Source organism: Vidua macroura, chromosome 15 (assembly GCF_024509145.1).
Source record: "Vidua macroura isolate BioBank_ID:100142 chromosome 15, ASM2450914v1, whole genome shotgun sequence".
Lineage (NCBI taxonomy): Eukaryota > Metazoa > Chordata > Aves > Passeriformes > Viduidae > Vidua > Vidua macroura.
This window is the reverse complement of record NC_071585.1, coordinates 10,574,301-10,598,201: the sequence shown is the minus strand read 5'-3', so window position 1 is coordinate 10,598,201 and position 23,901 is coordinate 10,574,301. Positions and strand designations below refer to the sequence as shown.

Here is a 23,901-nt window from a genome sequence, read left to right as displayed (position 1 = left end):
GCTCTGGCAGCAGAGCGGGCACTGGTGCACGTACACGGGCAGGACTGACAGAGTTGTTCTAGAAATCAAGTGTTCAAAGTACAACACTCTTGTCATTCACCAAGAAATGCCAGGGAATTCTGAATTCTCTCAAACTGATTTTTATAAATATTTACCAATTGTAATCAAATTCTACTAAGAACTTCAACATCCCTAGTGCACATAGAAACACTATTCTAAAAGCAATGTTTTCTACTCCCTTGAAGAAACAAGTTAGCCTAATTTCTTCTTAATCCTACAAGTATAATTTTCAGCCTCTCTCCCATTCTCCAAAATTTGAGCATCCCCCCACTGAGTTCCAGTGGCTGCAGCTTCTTTTACCTTATTACCTCAATCTTTTGTCCAGGTTCAAGTTCTCTAACTTGAAGAGAAAGCCAGAAAGGCTAATATACAAACACCAGAAGATACTGCTGGATCAAACTTTTGAATGGACAATGGAACGCAGGGAAGGAAGGATGAAGACAGATCTCCATGCTAAAAACCACACAAAATTTATGCTGTGCAATTTCAAATGAAATTCTGCACACAGCTGAATTTCCTGATTAGACAATTTCAAAGCAACCTGCAGAGACAAGTATCACTTACCTCTATCAATCCCCGTGTTAGTCAGAACTCAACTGTAAGCCGTGATATATTAGAGCCTTTTTCAAAAACTAATCTGAAAATAGATACTCTGACAGTAAATTTTAATAAAGTATTTTTCTATCTACCTGGGAGAAAGCAATCAGTGAAGTAAATTTATGACACAAAGTTCATTAAGGGGACAACTAAGATCAGAGAATTAATTGATGTCCCTGTGTACCTATTTAATGAGAATGATTTTCTGTTACCCAGGATTACAAGCCAAGTCACAGAAGTGACAGATAAAGACCAATCTACTCCCTGCCAAAGCCACTATTGAGTAGCTTAGCAATTTATCTGTAAACTGAATTTTGAATCATATCTTAGGCTTGAAAGTCATTAGACATTAGCTGTTCAGTCCAAACGTGTAATTCAATTTTAGCTGCCAGCCTGCTACAGCAAATCCCCCAGTGATAACTGCTGGAGTTATCTAGCTGATGACAGACTTCTTGCTCAGAGTTAGGACCTGGTACCTCCGAGCAACAAGTGCCTTTCTAAAGCTGGAAGAGTTAAGTGGTGGAAGTGCAGAAAATCACACTGAAGGCAGCAGCATCACCTTAATTTTACTCTGTGTCAACTCTGCTTTCTTGTTTTGGTTGAAATCTATAAAATGTGTATTTTGTAGACTACAGATGTTTGATTTTCAGATAGTTTGATTCTTTCAGGGACTTTGAGGGAGCTTCTTCTATTTATGCTGCCAGACACCTGATCTTTCAGGCTTTTCCAATTCCACAATGTCTCCAAAAGGCAAAGAGAACTGTTTAACCTAACTGGTCTGTACTGTTATGTACTGTGGTTTTTCATCTAAGAGAACAGGAAGATAAGCAATACAAGAATGAAACTCCAGCCTCACTAAAGTTGTTGACAATTGAGCCATCAGTTTCAACATAACCAAGACATCAGTACAGTTCCTTTGGACAAATCTCAGTTTTGGTTATGTAAGGAAAGGAATAATCAAACAGTCCTTGCATAAGCAGATGTTATCTAAAAGAAATAGGTTTTCATACCCCAGATGTAATATTCAAACTCCACTTTCCTCAAAGTCCTACTTCTTGTAAAAGCGGCTCAGCTGCTCCACCCCCCAAATTCAGACAGACTTGCGTTTTACCCTCAAAACACACACACACACTGACTGGAATTACATATCTGTAGCCTCATGGTTAAAACCGTGAGTATAAAGCAAATAGTCAACATTTCTGAGAAACCCCACCCCCACCCCCCCAAAAAAGAGGTGATAATCTCCCTGATGGTCAAAACAGGATATCATAAATAAGTTTTAAAAACTTTTGACCCTTGAGAATAATGGACCTGTTTTTCTGGACCCTAACCCTGGACAACTTACCTAAAATAAAAGTAGTATCATTTACCCACACATACCTGAGCTTGATATCAGCTCTTAACACTAACCAACATCAGAATTCAGCCTCTCATAATGACTTTCAATCCACCCATTTTATATTACACTGACATACAGCTCCCTTGTGTGGAATTTTTTCCTTTTGTGAATTTCTCAGGAATCTGACAAAATTACAATTTAAATTTGGATTAAAACAAGCCCCTATGGAAAAGAAATCCACGGGGGGGCGAGGGGGGAGGAGGACAGGACAGGGGCAAGCAATACAAGAATGGTTACTCTAAAAATGCATAAAACATGTTGGAGAAAACGTTAAATCTACAGAATTTCATGGTAAGGATATGATTTGTGACTGCAGTCTGCAGAACTCTCTGTCAGTGAGGAAATTATTAAAGTTATAATTTGAAACATAATACAGAAACTAACACCCTAGTTTTGTACTGACCTGCTTAACTTTAGAGTCTTAGGTAATTCCTAGGGAAGCTGGATAAGTGTCAGTTAATTAGAAAAAGCTGGCTCTCTGTACCTTCCTTAAGTTAATTATTCTGACATAAATGCCATTATTTTTCCCCTTGTCCACTGCAAAATGGAAGTGTCAAGTTTGAGAAGGGTTTTTAGAAAGCATATCTCCTCCGTTGTAAGAAGCTGATTATGCATTACACTTGCACAGATTCAGTTTCATATTTTCCTATTCTTTTAAATTTCATGCAAGTACATCTCAGCTGTACTTTTCAATCACATTTATATTCCAGCCTTGTCCCCCTGTTGAGTAAGAATTGCTCTAAGAGACAACCTATGCTAGGAGTGCCTGGGTAGACTTATAAATCACATTTCAACTCTGTTGTACTGCAGATCCACTGGAATACACACACACAGTCTTCACCTTCAATTAAATCTCAAGGTGGGCTTGGAATGATACTCTCCTGGGAAGCCAGCCTGAGGTGCCTGTGTCCTGTCACAACCCAGCCACTTGGTACATCCATTACCCAGCCAGCAGATATTCTTCAAGTGTACTGTAACCTTCCTTATGACTAAATTCATTACAAATAATTAGCAGGATCTGATTGGTTTCTCCAGGAATGTATGTACTGAATGTATCAAGAACTGCTTCACAAAAAAAACCAAAAAAACCTGTGCTCACATTTGAGGTAAAAAAAGAAAAAAAGAGACATTCTGTTAATAAATTGTTGGCAGAAAAGTACTTGCTGTAGACCTAAATACAATATATTAAAAAAAAAAAAAAAAAAAAAGAAAATGTCATTACAAATCCCTGGTAGTGAGACCCATTGAAGGCAGGTGTCTGCCAGGGAAGGGACAGCAGAAAGAACCCAGTCTACAGAACGACCTCTTACCTCAAAAATTCCACCAAAGCAGGGGATATTTGGGTGTCACAGATCAGATTCCACCACACTGTATGGATAAGGAGCAAGACAACATCCAACAAGGGGCTTTAAATCTCCTGGACACATGATCTAAAAACCCAAGGCCTTTAGAATCCCCAAATCCAGGTTCTTTTATTGCTCTTCATTACATCATCATCTTTTTTGTTAAAATACAAGCTACATGTTGAAAATTAAGTGCTCATTTAGATAACTTTTAAAAACATAAATGTGGGTGGACAATAACCTTATCCCTAAATTTATCAGTGAGATTATTTTTATCACCAATCATCTATTGATTTATCTCACCTTGACACAATGCTGGAATTGGTGTCCCTTTCTCAATAAGCATTCTGAAGAAAATCCACCCCTTTGTAATGACTTTGTTTGAGTAAATTAATATATTATATTATTTTACAACAGGGTCTTTTGCTCCTATGATGCTGGTGGTCTTTTGGATCACCAACTCCATAAGAATCTTTCACTAATTTTACTGATCAGAAGTGCTCACAATATTTATAATTAAGTGGTCCCTTCTATACCTTGTACATTTTTACTTCTTCAGTAGAAGCAGAAATCTTTCATTTTCTGCATTCCTACAATATCTTTTCTCTCCTCAGAATAGCATTACTTTTGCAACTTAGAATAACTCTGCAAATCAATGAAAGTACACAGATTTTCCCTCTCATCTATTTCAAGCTGAGCTGCCAGGACCCAGAATAAATTTGTGTTAGCTCTCAATTCCATGACCTTCCACTTTGTACTTTTAAATTTCATTTCATTTCTATTACCTGAGTTCCCAAGGTCTTCCAATTCTGCCTGCTTGGTATTCCAACCCTTCTCAGTACTGGTCATGTTTTCCAACTCCCTGCTATCAAGTTTCACTACCACACTTCTAATTTGGGGCTAAAAAATCAGAGAAAGGTAAGAGCCAACAAGGGGAAATGCAGTGAAGAATTGTGAAGAGCCAACCCAAATGACAAAAAAATCAGTGGCAAAACTGGAACAATGCAAATCCTCCAGTTCCTAATTCTGTATTTGTTTTGTCACCTAACACTGCACTTCTGATCAGGTGTGAGGAGGAATGTGCAGGCTCAGAAAGGTGATGTCCCTTCACTGGTTTGTGTCAGAAGTCTAACATCTATCTAATCTATTGATAACCATCCTCAGCATGAATAGTTATGTGTAACTATTTATCCCCAGTAAGTCTGAGCAACATGTACACACAAATGATATTTCATGCCTTGCTTCTTAGGCTTGCAGTCTCAAAGCATCTCCAGGCATAAAATGCATGGAGGTTTTAACATGATAGCCTGAACTGAAACTCTGTAAGCAATAAAATTTAGAGAAACAGCTTAGTTAATGTTCAGAACATGGTCTGGCAGCCTGCCATGCATAAACATGCACTGAAACCAGAGTTCTTGCCAAGATTCTTAGCTTTCAACTTCATAGAAATTCCTTGTGTGGTTTATACTAGATCCTCTTAGTTAATTTAACTTTTTTCTTCCTTTTTGCAGTTTAATCCATGGCTAGTTGAACTTACTACCTTTTTATATATAAGCATTAATAATGTAATAGACATAACTCCAAGCAGAAGTAATAGAATTAGTCTGTTCATATAATTTTGATTAAAGACAGATCTAACACTAAAATGACATTTCTTCTGTGCCAAGTCTTTATGAGCACAATGAGATGCTGCAGTGTGACCTCTTATAACATTCACTTCACATTCAGCTACCAAATCTATTCTGAAGCCCCTCTCAAGCCAAAGGATCCCTCTCCACAGGTTTGATCACAAGATCGAGGTCTTCATATTTGGGTTTCTGGTAACAGAAGGTCTAATTTGCCTTTCATAATCCTGATGTCTGCTTTCCCAAGCCTCAGATCTGCACAAGGGAAATAGCTGGAGGTCCTCCCTAGAGAATGCATCTTACTTTTTTCTTTTTCCAGTAATTATTACATTGATTTACTTCTTATTTTTTAGAAACTTACTAGTCAGTTACTTAAGTATGTACCAAGCCACATTCAATATATGGATTAGGTGAATTCTATATTACTACAGATTCTGAGCTCCAGCCTTTCTTATTTACAGCTTCAACATATAGTTGTGAGGAAGAAAAATACTATTATCCCCAGCTATAAAATGAAACTTAAGGTACAGCTAAGATTTTGTCATGTATCACACAAAGTCCATGGCAGAGAAGGAAAAAGGGGTGAAAGACAGACTGGAATAACAGGCTCAGATTGCACTGAAAACTGATTAATACCACAGACACTACACTGCTATTGATGCTGGGCAGATGTAAAATATACAAGATTTTCAACAGCAAATGTTTCGCAACAGATTGGTCACACTGGTCTTACTATTTATTCACAGCTGATTTTTTTTTTAAGTGGAGAACTTAACCAACAAATTGTGTTCAAATCACATGAAAAGATTGTGTTGTAAACTGTTGTTTTAGACACATCCCTTGAGGCCTTTGGAAAATGATGACACATTTTCACACTTTCACACTATTGAATTCAGTCACACTTAATAATTTAACATGATTCTGCGGCTGTAATGCAGATTTCAAATGAGGTGTACTTCTGTGCCCTCTTTTCACAGAAAAGTAGTGACTGCTAAGACATTAAGTCCAACTACCATGCTGCCTTTGCCCAAAAGAAATATGGATCATACTAAAAAAAAAAAAAAAAAAATTTAAAAAATCAATCAAAATTAGGCCATATTGGCCTATAGTTCAATAAGGCTGACCAACCAATTGATTTTGAAAAGAATAACTGAAAAATCTGAGAAATGCTTAATTTAAAATTTTATATTCGATTGCACATCATCTGGGTAAACAACCCTCCCAGTACTGCAAGATTATGACAGATTTATATGCACATCTGTGTGTGGAGATGTTTGTGCTGATGCACATAAAGTGGCCACACCCACTCAGAGCTTTGAGCTTCAAATCTCAGCTCCACACCTTCAGTGTTTTCCCCCACTGTACAGAAGGGTACAGTCATGCAAATATTTGTGCAAATGTGTTTATATAACATGACATAAATTTCAGAGAGCAGCTAAGGGTAATTGTGCTAATTACTGCAACCTTGCCTCTGCTGATTTACGAGGTACAAGGCTTCTACCCTGGAGTAACTGCAGTGTCAGATCCAAGAAAGTTTTAACTGCAACACCACTTCTGCACTCCAGCCTCCTGTGCAAAGCCTACACTGAGAATCTCATGTAGACATCATGTCTATAAAATTAGTTTATTAGTTTGGCAATGAGAGGAAGAGAGAAGGTAATTTTCCTAGAAATCAACACTTATCCACGAAATGCTGGTCTAGCCCATCCACAGCAATTAATACTCTTATGATGCATCTAATCAGGCAGCCTTTTAAGAAATGTTTTAACAAATATTTTAACAATCTATCCCCAACAGCACAGCCATGAAGTAAGGACGAGATTTCTTCTAACCACATCTCTGCATGCAAGAAGTGTGCTGTCACTGCTGTACCTGCTATGCTGGCAGCAACTCTACCTATGCATGTCTTCATCTGTGGGCACAGAACCTCTCATGGAAGATTATGATCCAGTAAATCAATCTGGTTGAAGACAAGTAATTAAGAGCTTAATTACATGTGTAAGCTTTTTATATTTTCTTTTTGGAAAAGGCTTAGTAGGAGATGATTACTAGTCTCTGTTAATTTGCTCCATAAAAGGTTTCACGAATAATCATATGTAAAATGCTAGTTTTGAAGTAATTCAATAGAACCATTAAGATGGCCAGATAGGAAGATACCTAAGCTTTGCATGAACTTTATATTATTTGCTTTTGCTTAGTAAACCACTGGTTAAGGCTGGTTTTACTTTTCCATAGAATGAATCTTCTAACATATAAGAGTTTTGAGGCTTTATTGGATTTTTTAGCATTTTCAGAAGGTCTAAAAAAGCATTCTTAGCCGTGAAATCTTAAAATAGGAGAGGTATTCTTCATGAATATTTTCCACAAGAAGAGGAATAGCTTCTCTGGACTTGTGAGACTGTGTCTTGGAAAAAGAAGTTGCAAGGATTCCAGTTTTAAAGAGAAAAGAAAGATGGAAGCAGAAAACACAAAAATTGCATAAATTTAAATAAAACCTTTAAGCCTTCTGATTAACATGAGGCCTCCATTTGGAAAGACACTGTTGAAAGATTGCTTGCTACAAATCTGTCTCTAGTTAGAAGTGTTTTCAGATTAATGTGTCAATTTCATTCAATTTACCATTTTCAAATGCTGCTCAATTCTCACATCAAGTGGGATGTAGAAATTAACAAGTGAAATCCTCAACCTCTGTTCCCCAGAAGACTAAACCAGATATTTATAAAGATTCCCTTGAAGTCTGGTAAATCTAAGAATCCATGTTTACTGTGGAATCCCCTTTTCTGTATGAGAACTCAGCAGTCCCAGCAGGAGGATGTGATCAGTGACTGCACGTGAAGACACACTCCAAGACAGCTGTTAATTGATGCCATTGCTAAGGCCACACTTTGTTATGCTGAGATTCCGAGCAGCATTTCTCACACAGAGATGACCAAAACTACAGAAAAACACAGGGAGAATAAGCTAAGCAGGGACATACCACATTTAACTGCAATACTTTGACTTCCCCTTTGCAAAGTCAGATCCAATTTTAGGATCACAGAGACAAAAGCAGACCATAAAAGTTTGACTTGTATAATATCCTATAAAAGACCAGGACTTCTAAATAAACAAACAGATTCTTACAGAAGGGTACTACCAGAACTGCTAGCCAGCTCTAGTCTTCCCTTTCCTAGAGTCTCACTGTGGCCACGGTGCACAAATCCCAGAAAATAAAGAACACTTAACCTCACTGTGCTCATGATCAACACGAACAGTAAAGCATCACATAGTCTTGAGCAGACTGAAGCAGGGTTTTCTGTGTGCTCCAAAAAAGCTTCTTCAGTGCACAGACAGCAGAAGTAAAAGGAACTGCTTAAGTATTACTTCTATTAAAAAAAAAAAGTTGCATTTCCCTTTCTGCTGTCATTGACAATACACAATTGTATTCAAACTAGGGGAAGTCTAGAATTAATTTTGAGCTTAAGAAATTAATTTATTTTATACAGATAACACATCATAACACATCTTGAAAATATCCCTTTTTTCCAGCTTGCAGGAGGAAAAAAAAAAAAAACCAAAAGAGCCAAAGCACTGCTTTCTCCAACTCTATACCAGTCTCAAAGATCTCTACAGGCAGAATTGACAATAAAATCCTTTCCACAAAAACTGCAGGCACAGAAAGCTTCGCTGTTTACCACCTTGTGGCTTGAACTGGTAAGTATTCCTTCTTACACACACACCATTCCATCATTTTTCAGTTAACCAGACTCTTAAGCAGCAAGCATTGAAACTTCACTCAAAGTTCTTCCCCAGAGGAAGATCGAAGACCATATGAACAGCGAGACTGACATGGAGCCCAGGCCGTCCCAATCGATGGGGTAAATCAAGAATGCCAGGACGGTCTGTCCAGCTCCCAGACAGCTGAGCATCCTTCACACAGGCAGCAACCGGTTGCCCAAGCTGCATTTCTCTTCTACCCACAGCTCTTGGCAGCCAGCAGCCCCCTGGAAGGATGCTACGGTCAACGAAACAAAAAACGTGCGGTAAAGGGAGAAGTACTTACATCCCGGAATTTGTTCCAGTACTTGTCTTTATCGTACTGCGAAACGGTGCTCAGCCATTTGTCGTTGTCCAGGAAATTGCCATGATTGCTGTTACTCGTGATGATTTCGGGATGCCGGCTCTCCACTTGCAGGAAGCACCAGGCAGCGATCACCAGCACCCCCGACATCTGCAACGAGAGGAGCGGAGGGAAAGAGGAGCGGCGAGGGCAGCAGGGCAGCGGCGGCTCCTCGGGCACCGAACTTTTGAGGGGACCCAAGTCGGGGCCACTCGCCCGTCACGGCCCTCGCCAACTTCTGGCTGCGGAGCTGCAGGCTCCGCCGAGACCAGCCACCCCCCCGCCCAGCCCGGAGGGGCGGGGAACAGCATCAGTAACAACAATAATAATAACAACAATAATAGCAAAACGGGTCACTGGGGCCGGGCGGGGAGCAGCCAGGAGGCAACAGCGGTGCAGAAGCGCAGCCAAGCCCCCCGCGGGCGCAGCCGGCGCTGGCTCCGCGAAGTTTGGCTGCCAGGGCGGAGAGGAAGCTCCTACCTCCGGGCAGTGCCGCCGGCCGGGCTCCCAGCACCGTGCGCTGCTTGTCCTCCTGCCGCTGCCGGCGCCGCGGTGCGCTGTGGCTGAGCCCTGCGCGGTGCCGCTGAGCTGTGCGCGGTGCCGCTGCGCTCTGTGTGCGTGCTGTGGCGGTGCTGCTGTCTGTCTGTCTGTCTGTCTGTCTGTCTGTCTGTCTGCCTGTCTGCCTGCCTGTCTGCCGGAGCCCGCGCCAGCCGCTGCCCGTGGCGGGTCCCGAGCCCGCCGTGTCTGTGTTGCGGGTGCGCGGGGGGCGGGCGCGGCCGCGGTCTGGCGCCCCCTGGCGGGCGCGGGGCGCGCTGCAGCGCGGGGGCGGAGCGCGGGCAGCGCCGCCGCAGGGCCGGGCCGGGCCGGGCCGCGGGAGCCGTGAGGTGCGGGCGGCGTTCGACAGACATGGGAGAGGAGGCGTTTAAATACCGCAAAGGCGGCTGCCAACGGGAGGCTGGTGGATTCTTTTCTTTGCTCTGCCCAGAGACAGGACAAGGCGCAGTGGCCGTAAATTAAACACGAGTTTCACCTGAACATGAGGAAGAACTTCAGGTGGAGGGTGCCTGGAACGGGCTGCCCAGGGAGGGTGTGCAGTGTCCCTGTATGGAAACATTCTAAACTCATCTGGACACGGTCCTCTGTCACCTGCTCCAAGTGACCTTGCCCTGGCATTGGCGTTGGGCTGGGTGATCTCCAGAGATGACTTCCTATCCAAACAATTCAGTGATTCATGAAACCTGGGGAGGGTGTCTGTGGGGATACCTGGAGAGGAGAGCTGTAAGCAATCCTGGGAAGGAGGTCTGTAAGGAATCTTGGGGAGGGTGCCCGTGATCATATCTGGGGATGATCTCTTGGGATAAATCGTCAGTGAAGTCTTCATTACCACTGCAGTCTGAAGAGACATAAAAGTGGCCTTAAAAACATAAAACCCTTATCAAACACCAGCTTTCATCAGCCCTGGGAAGGGATGACTGTCTTGAGTCAATGGTTTTACAATTTACGGGAGCAGTGACATTTCCAAAGCCCAGAGGTCATCCCGGGTTCGCTGGGGGAAGGCGCTCCCTCCCCGGGCCAGCACAGCCCGCGCTGTGAAGAGGTTTTGCTCCTGCACTGGAGAATGTCCTCGGACACTGCCCAGGAGGTCAGAAGGGTGCAGTGAGAACCAGCTCCTGTTGTTAAAAAGGGGGAGGAACTGCATCGGTCTGGGAACTGGGCTGAAAGGAGGAGACCTTCTCCAGGGATAGAAAGGAAAGTTCTCCACTGTCGGTGGAGGAGGTGGGAGGGAGGGGCTGGCTGGTTTCCTACTTCAGGGAGCTCATCCCCTGATATATCATGTGATGCCCTGAAATGAGGACATACACTTTTGATGGTCATTTTAAATACAGCTGTAACTACTGTTCCATGTGATATTTTTCAAATATGGTTCATTAAACTGCCTTGTAAATAATGCCTTTTCTCTCCAAAAAACTGTCTTCAAGGTTAATTCCACATTTCCTGACAGACACATTAGGCATTTCTTTAGTAATACAGACAAGGATCATGTTTATTTATTTTTTTACTGCTGCTTCTGAGCACTGAATGCAGGACACAGATCTAGTCCTAAATCTGATTTTAAATACAGCTCCCAAATGTGATGTTACCTCAACAAAATCCTCTGGGATTTAAAAAAAATGGTGAAGTTTTATTAATTTTAACAGCAGAGAACAAACACATGCATGTAAGTGCCCTGCATTGAATCCTCCCCTTGGTGCACATAGAATCTAATGAACACTACATGCCTGCAGGAGGGCAAAATATAACCCAATAAAAGCAACAAATAGAAGAAATACAAACGGAAGCCCTGCAGATTTGGATGTAAATCCTTACCTAAAAGCCTTGTTCTGCCTTCCCTTTTACAATGGACTGTACAGTTTTGCTGAAGGTGGCCCAGGGTACATATTCCTCTCAAATCTCTCTCTGTTGTGCACAGGCCATCCTATAAACTGTTCATTTCTGTGGAGATAAGGTTTAACTTCCACCAGGCAGGGTCAACACAAGCTTCCTCCCTTCTTACTTAGATTAATGGGGTGCTGTTCAGTTTATTCTGTATGGGCCTTTTCTGTAAGGCTTTTAACAATAGAGAATTTGTCTCTTCTGCACAGACATTAAAGATCTTTCACCATTTAAAATCTGATGGTTAAGAGATTTCCCCCGTGACCTTACAGAAATCCATGGCCATTCAGCTTTACACAGTTCCATTTGACTCGTGTTTCACCCCAGATACCACTGCATTTCAGCACCACCAGGCACAATCTCTATTACCTGCTAAATATTTGAGGACTTTTATGCACCATGACAGTTGTGCATAGATGCACTAATTACTGCTTTCTTCATCCCACTGGAGATCCAACCAACTCAATTCTCCCTTGACCAATTCTTCAACTCATGAATTCCTAGGCCTCGCTTGGTAAAAAGCAGCAGAACATTGTTTCCCCCCAAACTTGCAGGAGTTCTACCCATTATATATTTATAGGAGCAGTTAGTTCACCCCTGTAAAACACACTTGTGAACCAAGCTCAGTCCTTTGGTGACCTCAGTACTGTTGACTTCACTGAGTTTGAAATAGGCTGTTCTGCTTGCCAGTCAAAGACCTGAATGATAAATTAGAGAAACATTGTATATGAAGTGAGCAATTATTTTCTTACATGTAAAATTTGTGTCAGAAATGTGTCTTCATTTATTTAATTGCTTCATAATCCTATATTCAACACATGGCTAATCTTCCTTGATCCTGTAAAACACAGGCTTCCCGTTTAATCCTGATAGCAATCTCTATCACTCAGGAGCTGCAGCATTTCACCTCCACAGTGTTTATCATCCATGACTAGAATTGAAACACCCTCATCGCCTGGTTTTTATCTTGGGATAGTGCTGTAATTGCTTCTAATTCTCATCCAAAAATACAATATTGCAGATCTCCCTGTTGTGGATTACTTAAGTATTTGGTTTTTGGATGTAAACAGCTCCTTTGTTCCAAGTTAGAAGAAATACTGAAGAGGTAAAAACCTTTCTTTTATTTTTTGGGGAGTTTTTTCTCTTTTTTTCTTACAGCTGTAAAAAGTGCCACAGTATTGAATTTGGATATTATTTGATAATTCAACTGTATAAATCTTTTGCATTAACAGCCATACCCTGCCAGCTTCTCTGTGCTGTGGCTTGTCCAGGTTTGTTCTGGAAGCAGAACCCTCTGGCCCTCTGGTGCAGAAAGCATTTCTCACACAAAAGAATCAAGGGACAGATCTGGACCAAGACTAAACTCCCCGTGCACAGGGATGAATGTCTTTGTTGTCTTAATCAGACACTTTGGAACTCTCAGGTAACAGACAGAGCCTTCAGCACCAGCCTTGCCAGCAGCAGAAACACAAACCAAGGATGACTGGAAAAGCAAGTCAGGCACTCCTGCTTTCCCTGAAGCTCCCCTCAGCTGGTGTCACAGCAGAGCCCATAGCCAGGAGCTGTGCACCCAGCAAGGTAAAGTCTGTAGCAATAACACAGAAGCATGGATTCCACTTCCCCCGTTTGTATTTAGCAGCAAGATTCACTTTTTCACCACCTTGATTGCTTCCATAGTTCTTGAGGCAGAGGCTGCAGCCTTTTTAGTGGCACCTCAAAGCTTCTGTGGACTTTTATTCATGCCTTTCCTCCTTCTCTTGTGAACCACAATTCCACTCATTTAATTTTTCTTAAAACATTTACTAAGGAAAGAATATTGTTACAGTGACCAATGTTTAAAGTGAATTTCTTTACTGTACCAGAGTCCTTCATGACAGGATTAGAAAAATTCAGGTCTGGTAATTTAAACACATTTAAAAATATATCACTACAAAGGTGCATGCAGTGGGATAGATCTTTATTTAACAGCCCTTTGTATCTTCCATATACTGTCGTATCCTTTTAATAGACAGGAGTTTTATTTCCTCCTGTGAGTCTCAGAACTGCAGATTCAGCTTTGTTAGCTCTGCTGGGCAATTGTGCAGAAAAAAAACCTAGTTTAACCTGTGCAATAAGTGATTGCTGGCTTATACAAAGTTCCTGAGACATTTGTTCATTTTACAACAGGCCATAATTCTTCTTTAAAAATACTGCAAATACACGTTCCGATTTGACCTCTTTATTTGCCTCTGCTCCTGGCCTCTGCTCCCTGTGACAGCCACGTTTTATTGCAACAGTGCCTGGAATTTTGCAAGAATTTGCTAAATGCTTGCCACCAGAGGTGCTGCAAGTATGTCCCATGGCAGGAGAGTTACGGGTTTCTAGCAGGCAAAATGTCTCCAGTTACTTTGGTGACATTGCAGTTGGTGCAATCTCCCACATTCTCATCCTTCTGAACCACTTAACCCCTTAATGTAATAACTTAAATCACTTAATGTCAGTGATTTCACTGAAAGAGAAAATATCCAATGACCAGGAAAGATTATCATGTTCTGCAATCTATTTGCTAGTGTGTATTAGTTGTAATTACTCAGATTAAAGTGAGTTGAAATACTAGCAAGTCCTGGACAAAGTAAAAGCTGAACACAGTTTATTGTAAAGAGTATTAGAAACAAAATAATTCAAGTAAAAAAAAAAACAGTTAAAAATAATAAATAAAATTATTTATCACATAAAAAGTAGAAGGTGGTTTTCTAGGTAAATCTTTCTCAAGTTGCAAAGCTGCCTTGGCCACATCTGTCTAGAAGTGAGAAGAGAAAAATACAGTTAAAATTGAAAAGAATCATGTTCACATAAAATGTATAATCAAATACAAGGTTACACTTAAACTGAAAAATGAGATTGAGGCAGGTATTCACAATGTTTAACTTGTCTTCTGAGGCTAATCCTCAATTTCCTCTGTCATAAGGAAAAAAAAACAAGTCTTTTTGAATGATGCCTTAGAGCTGATGTCTGTCCTAGCTGCTGTGGATTGTTTTGTGAAGGATGTTATCAAATCCAGAAAGAGCCTACAAAACCAGAGGCACACTAGGTGTAAGGTAGGCTTGTGATTGCTGTCCTCAGGACCTGCAGACTAACATTAAAAAATAACTTCACTGACATGAATCAGTCTTTTTGGGTCACATCAGAACATTCATCAATTTAAAGACTAAGTATTTAATGGGAAGATAATCCCTGCATATTTGACAAATGGTTTCAATTTTTTATCTTTTTAGTGGGTATGGTGATCATGACAAAAGTAATTTTATAGTATTTCACAAAGTATCTTGTAAAATGGCAACTGTATTTTATAGTGGCTTTTATTACTACTGGAACTTTTGCTGGGAATTACATCACAAAAATCGGTTAACATAAATATTGCAGTGAAGAGCTTTCACCATTTAATGCCAGAGTTAACTCTGCCAATGCAGACTTCATTTTCAGATGGAAAAGGTCATTAGAATTAAATTTATTCTCAGACTTTTTACTTAGCTGGGATGAAACACTGGTGTGAAGTTTTGTAGTTCTCTCCAACCTGGAAAATATCATGCCATGATCTGTCACTGTCAAGCTGTCTTACAGGGATGCCTTAAGCCTTTCTATAATATATGAACAGAAACAGAGATTTGGAGATTAACATGTGGTATATAAAATGGGTTTGTTCAATATTTACCACAGTAAGATCTGTTTTGAACATCTGCCAGGCATCACAGCAGAAAACAATAATAAATAACACCACTTACATTAACAGTCAGCTTTCAGAAATTAAATTTGCATGGAAGATGGAGCATAATTAATGGTAGAACTAAATACATTAAATTTGCATTCATGTAAATGTTAAAGAAGACTCAAGTATGCTTGTACTTTCTTTTCTCCTCCAACTTTCTCATATTTCCCCATTTTTGCTGCAATTTTTCTTTGATCTTTAACACAACCTTATACAGCCTTCACATTGTGAGCGCTTTATGGTTCTTTACAATATTTCTTCCAATTCTTCTCTTTCTCCTTTTGTTTACTTCACTCTTCCCTTCCCCCTTTTCCCTTGTTCATACATACTAAAATCTTGACAAAAGCAGCAGCTTTCCTGCAGTTCATGGAGCCAGTGCTGCCTGATGGACAAGGAGTCCCAGAACATCTTGCAGCTCGAGGCCAGGCTTGGCATCAGCCCAGCTGCATATGGTTATCATCAGATTTGAATCTGCTGAGTAATGTGGACACAACTGGAACTCAGGATTTATTGTATCAAATATTCTGGCTGTCTCTAAACCTTCTTTTCATTAAAGAAAATAAAATAGAAGTATTGATGTCTATAGATGAGGACAATAAAGATGAGCCACAGCTGAGCCATAATGGTTTGCACACTCATAAACCCTCCTCAGTTTTTGTGGCTTCAGTGCTTTCCTGTTGGGGATAATGTGAAGATGTGCTGGAATGAAATACTCTCGGATAATGCAGGGAAACAATTTTCTTTCTGCCTGTCACTACATTTTAGGTGTGAAGCTTAAACTCTCTAGGGAAGCTGACAATTCTCTTTGCCAATAACCTGGACCCTTATGGAAAGCCAAATGCTGTTTTACACAACCACGAAATCCCTTGAAGCCCCAAGTGCTTGAGATGAAGAGTTTGGGAAGGGAGGGAAGAGAGGCACTGGGTGTGGCATTAGCTGGAAGAGGTGAAGGGGTGCAGGTAGGATTGACCTCAGTGTCTGCTGGGAGCCAGGGGAGCTCTAAGGAATTTGAGGATTGTGGACCTGATGTTCCAGGTGTGGCATGAGGGTTCTGAAAATCTGATTCTCAGAGGCAGCTTCAGGCCTTGGGGTAGGAAAAGGAAAAGGAGAAAAAGGAAAAAGAGACTGGTCAGTTCTCTTACTCTGGAGACCATTATGTCTGCAGAAACCTAACAACAATTTTCCAATAGAAAAACAATTTTTTTTATCTCAACCAGAGTAAGCACTTTTCTTAAGTATTTTTCCAGCTCAAACTAAATATGGAAAAATTATTACCATTGCCAGAAGACCTCAAAAATAATCTTTTGAGATTGTTTTTGCTCATCTACAAGTGCAGAGCTGTTGGTTACATATACACACTCCAGAATATTGGACAGAAGTGCAACAGAATGAAGTGTACTGCTTGATTATATATGTTTTTTTCTGAATCCAGTTCATAAAACCAGCTTGTCTAACCTGAGATGAAGTGAAAACTGCAAATTCCAAATATACAGCTGAGATCCCCCTAAAGAAAAAAAATTAATACTATTAGTACAAGTCAGCCCTGCATGTTCCTGGCCCATATACTTTTAAAAATGAGAATATTAAATTGTTAAAGAGGCAAAGATAGTGACTCCCCAAGGCTTCATAGAAAAATTTATGAAGATATACACAAAGGTGACTTTAGACATTAAAAACTCTAAGAAAAGGTCTGAAGTCTTGCCTCAAATGAAGCATGTGCTATTAAATATTGTCACCTAGGCCAGCAAGAGCGACCACACTGAGTGAAAGAGCACATTAGAAGACAATCACCAGCACACTGATGCAACATAGAATGAATTGCCTCCTCTGCTGTCCTCTCCAACAGGAGAATTTAACAACAATGTCTAGAAACAAATATATAATGGTTATATTAACCTGTCCCCCTCAGCAGCATTCTAGCAAGAAACTACAATTAAATAGGTAATCCTGTGTCCAGTTTATTTTTCTACATATGTAAATACTGACAAGCTCAATAAGCTGCTTGGTGTATGTGGCTTCAGATGAAGCCATTAATTTGAAATGTGGCTTCAGATTCCTGCCCAGTATTCCTCATCATTCATAGTCCAAAGGGTTGCTGGGAGAAAGTGTCAAAAGAACAAAGAGCCTGCCCAGACAGACTGGACTTGTTTCCAGACTTCATATTAAAATTAAAAAAAAATAAAATTAATTAGTTAATCACTTGCTGATGTTTTATTCAACAGAAGATGGAAAACCTCTTGAATGTTCAAAATCTAAAGCTGCACTCATTAGAGACACAGAGCTACACAAGAAGGTGGAAAACCAGCACCGTGGTTTGGGTTGCAGATGCATCCCACAACTCTCACCCGAGGCTTCCCTGCCTCTGGAACCCAGACAGAAAGACAGGACAGAAGGACACCCACTGTGACAGCTTCCCTCTTCCTTAGGAGTAAATGCAAACTCTTGTGCTCCCTGCAAAGTACAAGGACTCTACAAATCCTGGTTTGTGCCTAATAAACTCACAGTTACAGGGAAGCATATGGAACACAATTCAACAAAAGCAAAATGTTATTTAAGATCTTATGGGAAGGCACTGAGTAATGAATTGTTCTGAACTGCACTCCCTCTTTAAGTCACAGCATAAAGTTTTACACTGATGAAGACAAATTAAAAAAAAAAAAAAAGCCTAACCTCCAGACAAGAACATGGAGTGTTTTGGTTAATTTTACCAAAAAAGTCTCTTGGCCAAATGATACATAACTTATTTCTGTACTCATTTAAACAACTCACACACTTCCTAAATGCAAAGTACAGATTCTTGGAAGAGCCTTTGATTAAAGCTCCTCACATCAGTCCCAGGTGTTACAGCGTGGATACTGGACACTTTAATGAAGACTGAGAGAGCATAAACAGAAATAATAAGAGATGTCAGTAAATTAACCCTTTGTCTGGATCCTGTTGAGGATTATATTTCAGACTTAGTTCCTATTGAATGCCAAGTGAGATAATGAATATGAATCAATTCATATTCTCTAGGGCTCAACTTTTAGAGTTTTAAGACAGCTAATAATTCCATGGAAGTGGAGTCATACATATTTATCCCAACCCTTACACCTTCAGTAATCACTTCTTGCACTCTCTCTTGCACTGGTGTAGCAGGGGCTTGGAAAGATAGAGACAGGAAGGACTCTGCCTTAATAAATGCAGGATGGATATAAATAAGCACTGTCTAGCACTAATAGGCTGTGCAGAGAACTCCCAAAGGATACATTGCTTGAGACTCTTAAGAAGAGGATGATTAAGGCATTGGTGAATATACTCTGGGGAACTATCCTGCAGTGGCAGGGAAATGGGCTAGTAGACAAACCAGGTAGTTTCTAGCATCTTCAAGGCATATCCCCAGCAGCCATTCAGACAACTCCAGAGAGGCAAGGTTATTTCCTATGTACATAAAATTCATGTATGGGAATCACAAACTCCTCTATTCAGCATATAAACACACAGTTGTGTAATCTTAATACAGAATATAAATAAACAGTGACAGAGATGCTTAAGATATACACGCAAAAACTGACAAGGTATTGCCCTGGATGTGTCGGAATGCAAAATGAGATATGGCTGCTCTGTATTACACTACATTCCATTTATAAGTTTTTCCATATTCTTCAAGGGTTGAACAATTTTTTGTAATTTATTTACTCTTAGCATTAAAAAGTACCAACGGTGAATTTGCATCCAATCCTTAATCCAAATGGACTTTCTCAGCAATTAAAATCTGTATTTAAAATGCAGTTTTAATATTGTGACATTCAAAAAGCAACCAAAGGTTTTCTCTGATTTTAAGTAGAAAGAGGAAATAATGTATTATTCAAGCTCCAGAGCTTGCTTAATGCAAGATCAATTTTGTTAAGTGTTGCTTAGCAATGGATTATGAGTGCAGATCCTGAATATTAATGCAGGATGGGTATGGAAGCAATTTCTGTGAAAGTACGCTTTAAAAGGAAAGGATTTTCCTGGTGAACCACAAACAAATAAATAAATACCTCCAGAGTTCCATATGGAGGTTACATCTTCTTCACTTCTTGCATCATTTATTGGCCACTAAGCCAAACAGGAGAAACTTTTGGATGATCTTTGTTGTTTTCCAGATGCGTATCCGAAATGCTGAGAGCCTGCTCCCTGACTTTACAGTGGCACAAGATTAACTCAAAGCAACAGGATCAAAGTCTGGGTCATAGTTTTCATAGTGTATCTTTTATAACTGCAGTCCAACACATTGAGTTGTTTAAATATATATATATATGTATATATATATATATATATATGTAAGACTTCTCATGGACAGTGGTGATGTAGTTCTCCCTTATAATCAGAGATCTTTGGCATTTAGCTACTTGTTTTGATATATAAGAAAGTGCCCATCACCTCACACAATAAAATCCTATTTTATCCTGTATTTTATTTTATGTGGTTTGTAGAAGAGAAGACGTGGGCCACGCTGTGCTGGGAGAATGATGGGTCACAAAGCCATGCAAGAGTTGCAGCTGAGATGGAAGTTCCAAGGTGGGTTTGCTTTGATTGAGATTCCATTGTTTTTATAGCATTCATTACTTGGATTTTGGGATTTTTTTTTTATTAAACTGAAACATCGTACAGATTTTTGTCTTATGCCATCATGAAATAGTCCTACATGTATATTCTACTATGTTATTTCATGGGCTTCATCATACAGGGTGAAGTCTGAAGCACACTAAAATCATTGTTTTAGAAGATTTCCTAGCATCTATCTACATGAGCCTTTTGGGACCTTCATGTTAATTTACTAAGTCTATCTTTGCTAAGGATGGGAATTTATAACAAAGTACTTATTTGACTCTCATTGATTAGTGTCTAATTTGTGTGAACAGGTCTTGCCTAATAAAAGAATAACTTTTTGAGTGTATTTGTTCCTGATTCTCCACTTTCCATGCAACTTGGGAAATCCTACTTGTGTGTTTTTCTCCCCTCAGACTCAGCTTTATTTACAAGATCTAATTTTCTTTAAATGTAGATTTAAATTAAGTGCGGATTTGGTTTTATGCATTTCTTTGGGGAACTGAGGAGAACAATATATGTGTATGCAGATGTGTGACTGTTGATCCTCAGACCACTTTCAACTCCTAATTAGATTGTAAACTTTTCAGGACAAGGGCAGCCTCACAGTCTGCATCCAGTAGCTGACTGCTATCTTCAGCCTTAATATTAAAAATAATTACTAGTGTTTATATCATAACATCAACCAGGGGTTTCAGAATTCATACATAAAATATGAGACAGTCCTTGCCAGAGCCCTAATAGCAGAAGTTATTTCAGCAAAGCACTTAAACATAGATGTGACCTTGTGGGTAAACTTAGAGGCAACTTCAGGGATTTTCTATTGCTTCTTTTTTTTTCTTTCCCTGTTTTTTTTTTTTTTTTTCTTCTTCCCCTCCCACTGTGGCAGGATATTTAAGAGAAGCAGAGCAGTAAAAGAAACTCAGGAGACACAACCATCTTCCATCTTCATAGCAACTTTGTTCCTTAGCAGGAGGGAGAATTACTTGCCTTTTTATTTTGAAAATGTTATGCTAAGGTTGAATATCAAAGAAGCATGATGCAGCATCTCAGCCCAACCATTAGTGACTTCCTTCTTCCAGATTCTGCTGCACAACTAAAATTTTAGGTAATTCAGGCTCAGAAATTCAGTAAAGACCTTCAGAGATATCTTGAGAGAAACCTTACTGCTTGAATTGGATAGCCTGACTGCTTAGGGCTCAGATAAGCAGCAGAAACGCTGATGGCCTGTTTTTTCATGCCTTTTTCTTGATTGGTAAGCCCAAGATAGCATTTATTTACCCTTCCACTCACATGAGATAACATATGGGGCTTTTTTATTTGCTTAGTTTTGCTTTCAGAAAGCTGCATTAATTTCCTGTTACTTTGGGCATTTGTCTTGCGTTGCAGTTCTTGGTTAGGTGACATTTTCCTTGTGTCTCATCCCAGGGGAAGGAATTGGGACTCGGTGTCAGTCTGCAATATGAGGGTAACAGTTTTGCTGAGGAACTCCAGTGGGTCTGTTCAGGGTCCTCTACTGACCAAGTTAGGTGTGCTCAGCTGTGTCCAAGGCTTGCCAAGGCAGGCAGTGAATAATTTTTTATGGAATGTTCTGCCTAAGGAAGCATGGTCTGCAGAACCACAGTTTTCTGCAACAGGAGCCCAGGTTTCATGGTTTTTGGGTTCTCACTACAACATGTAAAGAACAGGAGTTTTCACCTCAAAGTATCCTGTGACTTTCTTTACCACAGCATCACTGCATTCATTCCCAGCACACATCTGTACATTCTTGCAGTGCTTCAAAATTCAGCTCTGCTGCACAGTTTAGCATTCACCATCTCCTGTCTTCAGCCCCAGCAGTAATTGCTGGGATGCAGCTACGTATGATAAATTTAATAAACCTGGGTCAAAGCAAGTGCTGAATATCATTATGGACAGGACTGTGCATTTACAAAAATTGCCAGTCAGATCTAATTCCAGAATTCATATTTAGAGTGTGCAATCTTACTCATGAAAACAGCCTCCCTGAAGTCATTGTTTATACTCTTTTTAGTCAACATTGCTCTGCAAATATGAATATGAAAAGTAGTTTTAAAATGATGTGATTGCTCTCCTAGATAAAATTTTCCTTAAAATGTATCTGAGCAGCTGAGTTAGGGTGGGGGAAAAAAATCAATCTCTGAAACTAGGAAATGCTGCTATGACCTTTAATTACACATTTCAAATTAGGACTGTGTCACATTGAATTTGCACATAATCAGACTGGATTGCAGAATTTAACTTATTATTCAGTCTATAGTCTATAACAATTAGGCTCAGAATTTGATCCCAGTATATGGGGTACACATACTTCATGGCAGGCATTGACCAGAGAGAATAGAACACAGCTTTCACTTCATCATAGAGAGGTGCCAATCTAAGTACTCCCTCATCTCTCTTGTCATCACTTTTCAGTCACCTCTATATCCCAGTGTACAAACTGCTTTAAGAACTGGCTTGAGGAACTGACAGTTCAACTCTTCTTTGCTTTCATGGGAGGGAAACCAAGTTCTCTTTTGTTTTAGTCATTCTGTCTATGAACTGTGTTTGAAGAACAGTTTCATTTTCATTTGTTTCTTTTGTTTTGTTTATTTTAATCAGGATTGTAAGTTGTTTGTAATTACCATCTCTAACTGTAAAAACAATTTTAGCTGGTGAATTTTGCTATCATTTATGTTGCTGTATCAAATATCCTTCCTCTAGTATAAAAGCATGAAACTTAACTGGATTTCTGGTATTTTGTTTCTCCTTTTTGTCCTTTCAGATGGAAAACCACACCTTTTTTTCTTTTTTGGTAATTAGTTGTTTTTAACTTTTCTGTACTTTTATGCTTTTGAGTGTCAGTTCCTATGTGTAAACATCAGATTTAGAAACCAAATCAGGTGTCTTTTGCACAGCAACTAAGGAAGATTTTGTCTCTTTTCTGGAGAACACAATTCCTGTCTCAGGCTGGCTGATGAGAAAGAGTGTCTAATTAACACATAAATCTCATCAAATATACTGGCATGCTTGTCTCCTGTCAGAACAGGGATTTAGAACCAGCCTTTTATTCAATCATGTCCAAATCCACAGTGTTTCTTTACCATTAAGGAAGAAATATTAAGCATTACTTCATCAAGTCCTCATCTCTTCATCATGGCTTGAAGAGAAGGGACCAAGCTAAATGCCAGAGACACTGAAAAAAGCAGAAAGGCTTTTACTTTATCTGGGAGGCTCAGATCCACCACTGTGTGAATACAGATTTGGCAGCTTGTGACTGTATCTTGAACCAGGGAAGGTTAATTCTGGAAGAAGCTCTCCTGTATCACAAGAACAGCTCTTCTGTTAAAGGCTGAGATTTAGAAAACTCTTGCTAGCCCTATGCAATGTTGCTCTTGGAGAAAACACAGCTGGATGCTTCCAGGGAGAAAACAATGTGCCTCCTTCCTTGAAATGCACAAGGCATCTATTGTACTATAATTCCAGGCTGGATCATCTGCCAGTATAAGAAGACACTGCACATAATTAAAATCAATAGTGATATGTTGATTTACGCCTGTTGGAGATCTAGTTCTCTACTTCAAGCATCCAAATCCAAGAAGGAACTTGGAGGCAATTTAGATAAGAAACACCAACTTCACAAAGAGCCAACATTACTGATTTCTGAGCAAAGGTATGCAGAGCATTCCTAAAGAATGGATCACAACATATTAAGGTGCAGGATGATAGGAAGACCTTATTTCTTATAGAAATGTGTTTTGTTATAAAGGAAGTACATCCAAAGGAAAGAACAGGATGTAACTTAGTGATGAACAAAATTCAGAAGGGTAAAATTAAAATGAATAAGAGCAAATATCTTCAGTGGCTTTGGTAATTGAACATGGCAGAGTTTTGTTAACGATAATGATAAAGATATGCAGCTATGATGCCATGAAAATAGAGGCAGATAAGTCTCTAAAAACATTCCATGTACACTCAGCTTTAATGGGATTTTTTTCACCTTTTATCATCTGAAAGTTTTGTGTGATACA

At 39.8% G+C, this 23,901-nt stretch overlaps 1 protein-coding gene across 2 annotated transcripts in view; it reads right to left on the bottom strand.

Moving 5' to 3' along the window:
- Positions 1-9,790, bottom strand: part of SPOCK1 (SPARC (osteonectin), cwcv and kazal like domains proteoglycan 1) — a 265,334-nt gene extending 255,544 nt beyond the window's left edge. For both annotated transcript variants that reach the window (XM_053991513.1, XM_053991514.1), the window contains exons 1-2: positions 9,604-9,790; positions 9,067-9,234 (exon numbers count right to left, since the gene is read on the bottom strand). In XM_053991513.1, the coding sequence (XP_053847488.1) occupies positions 9,067-9,234 (168 nt within the window). In that variant the 5' untranslated portion in view covers positions 9,604-9,790. The remainder of the gene's footprint in view (positions 1-9,066; positions 9,235-9,603) is intronic.
- Positions 9,791-23,901: the final 14,111 nt, after the last annotated feature.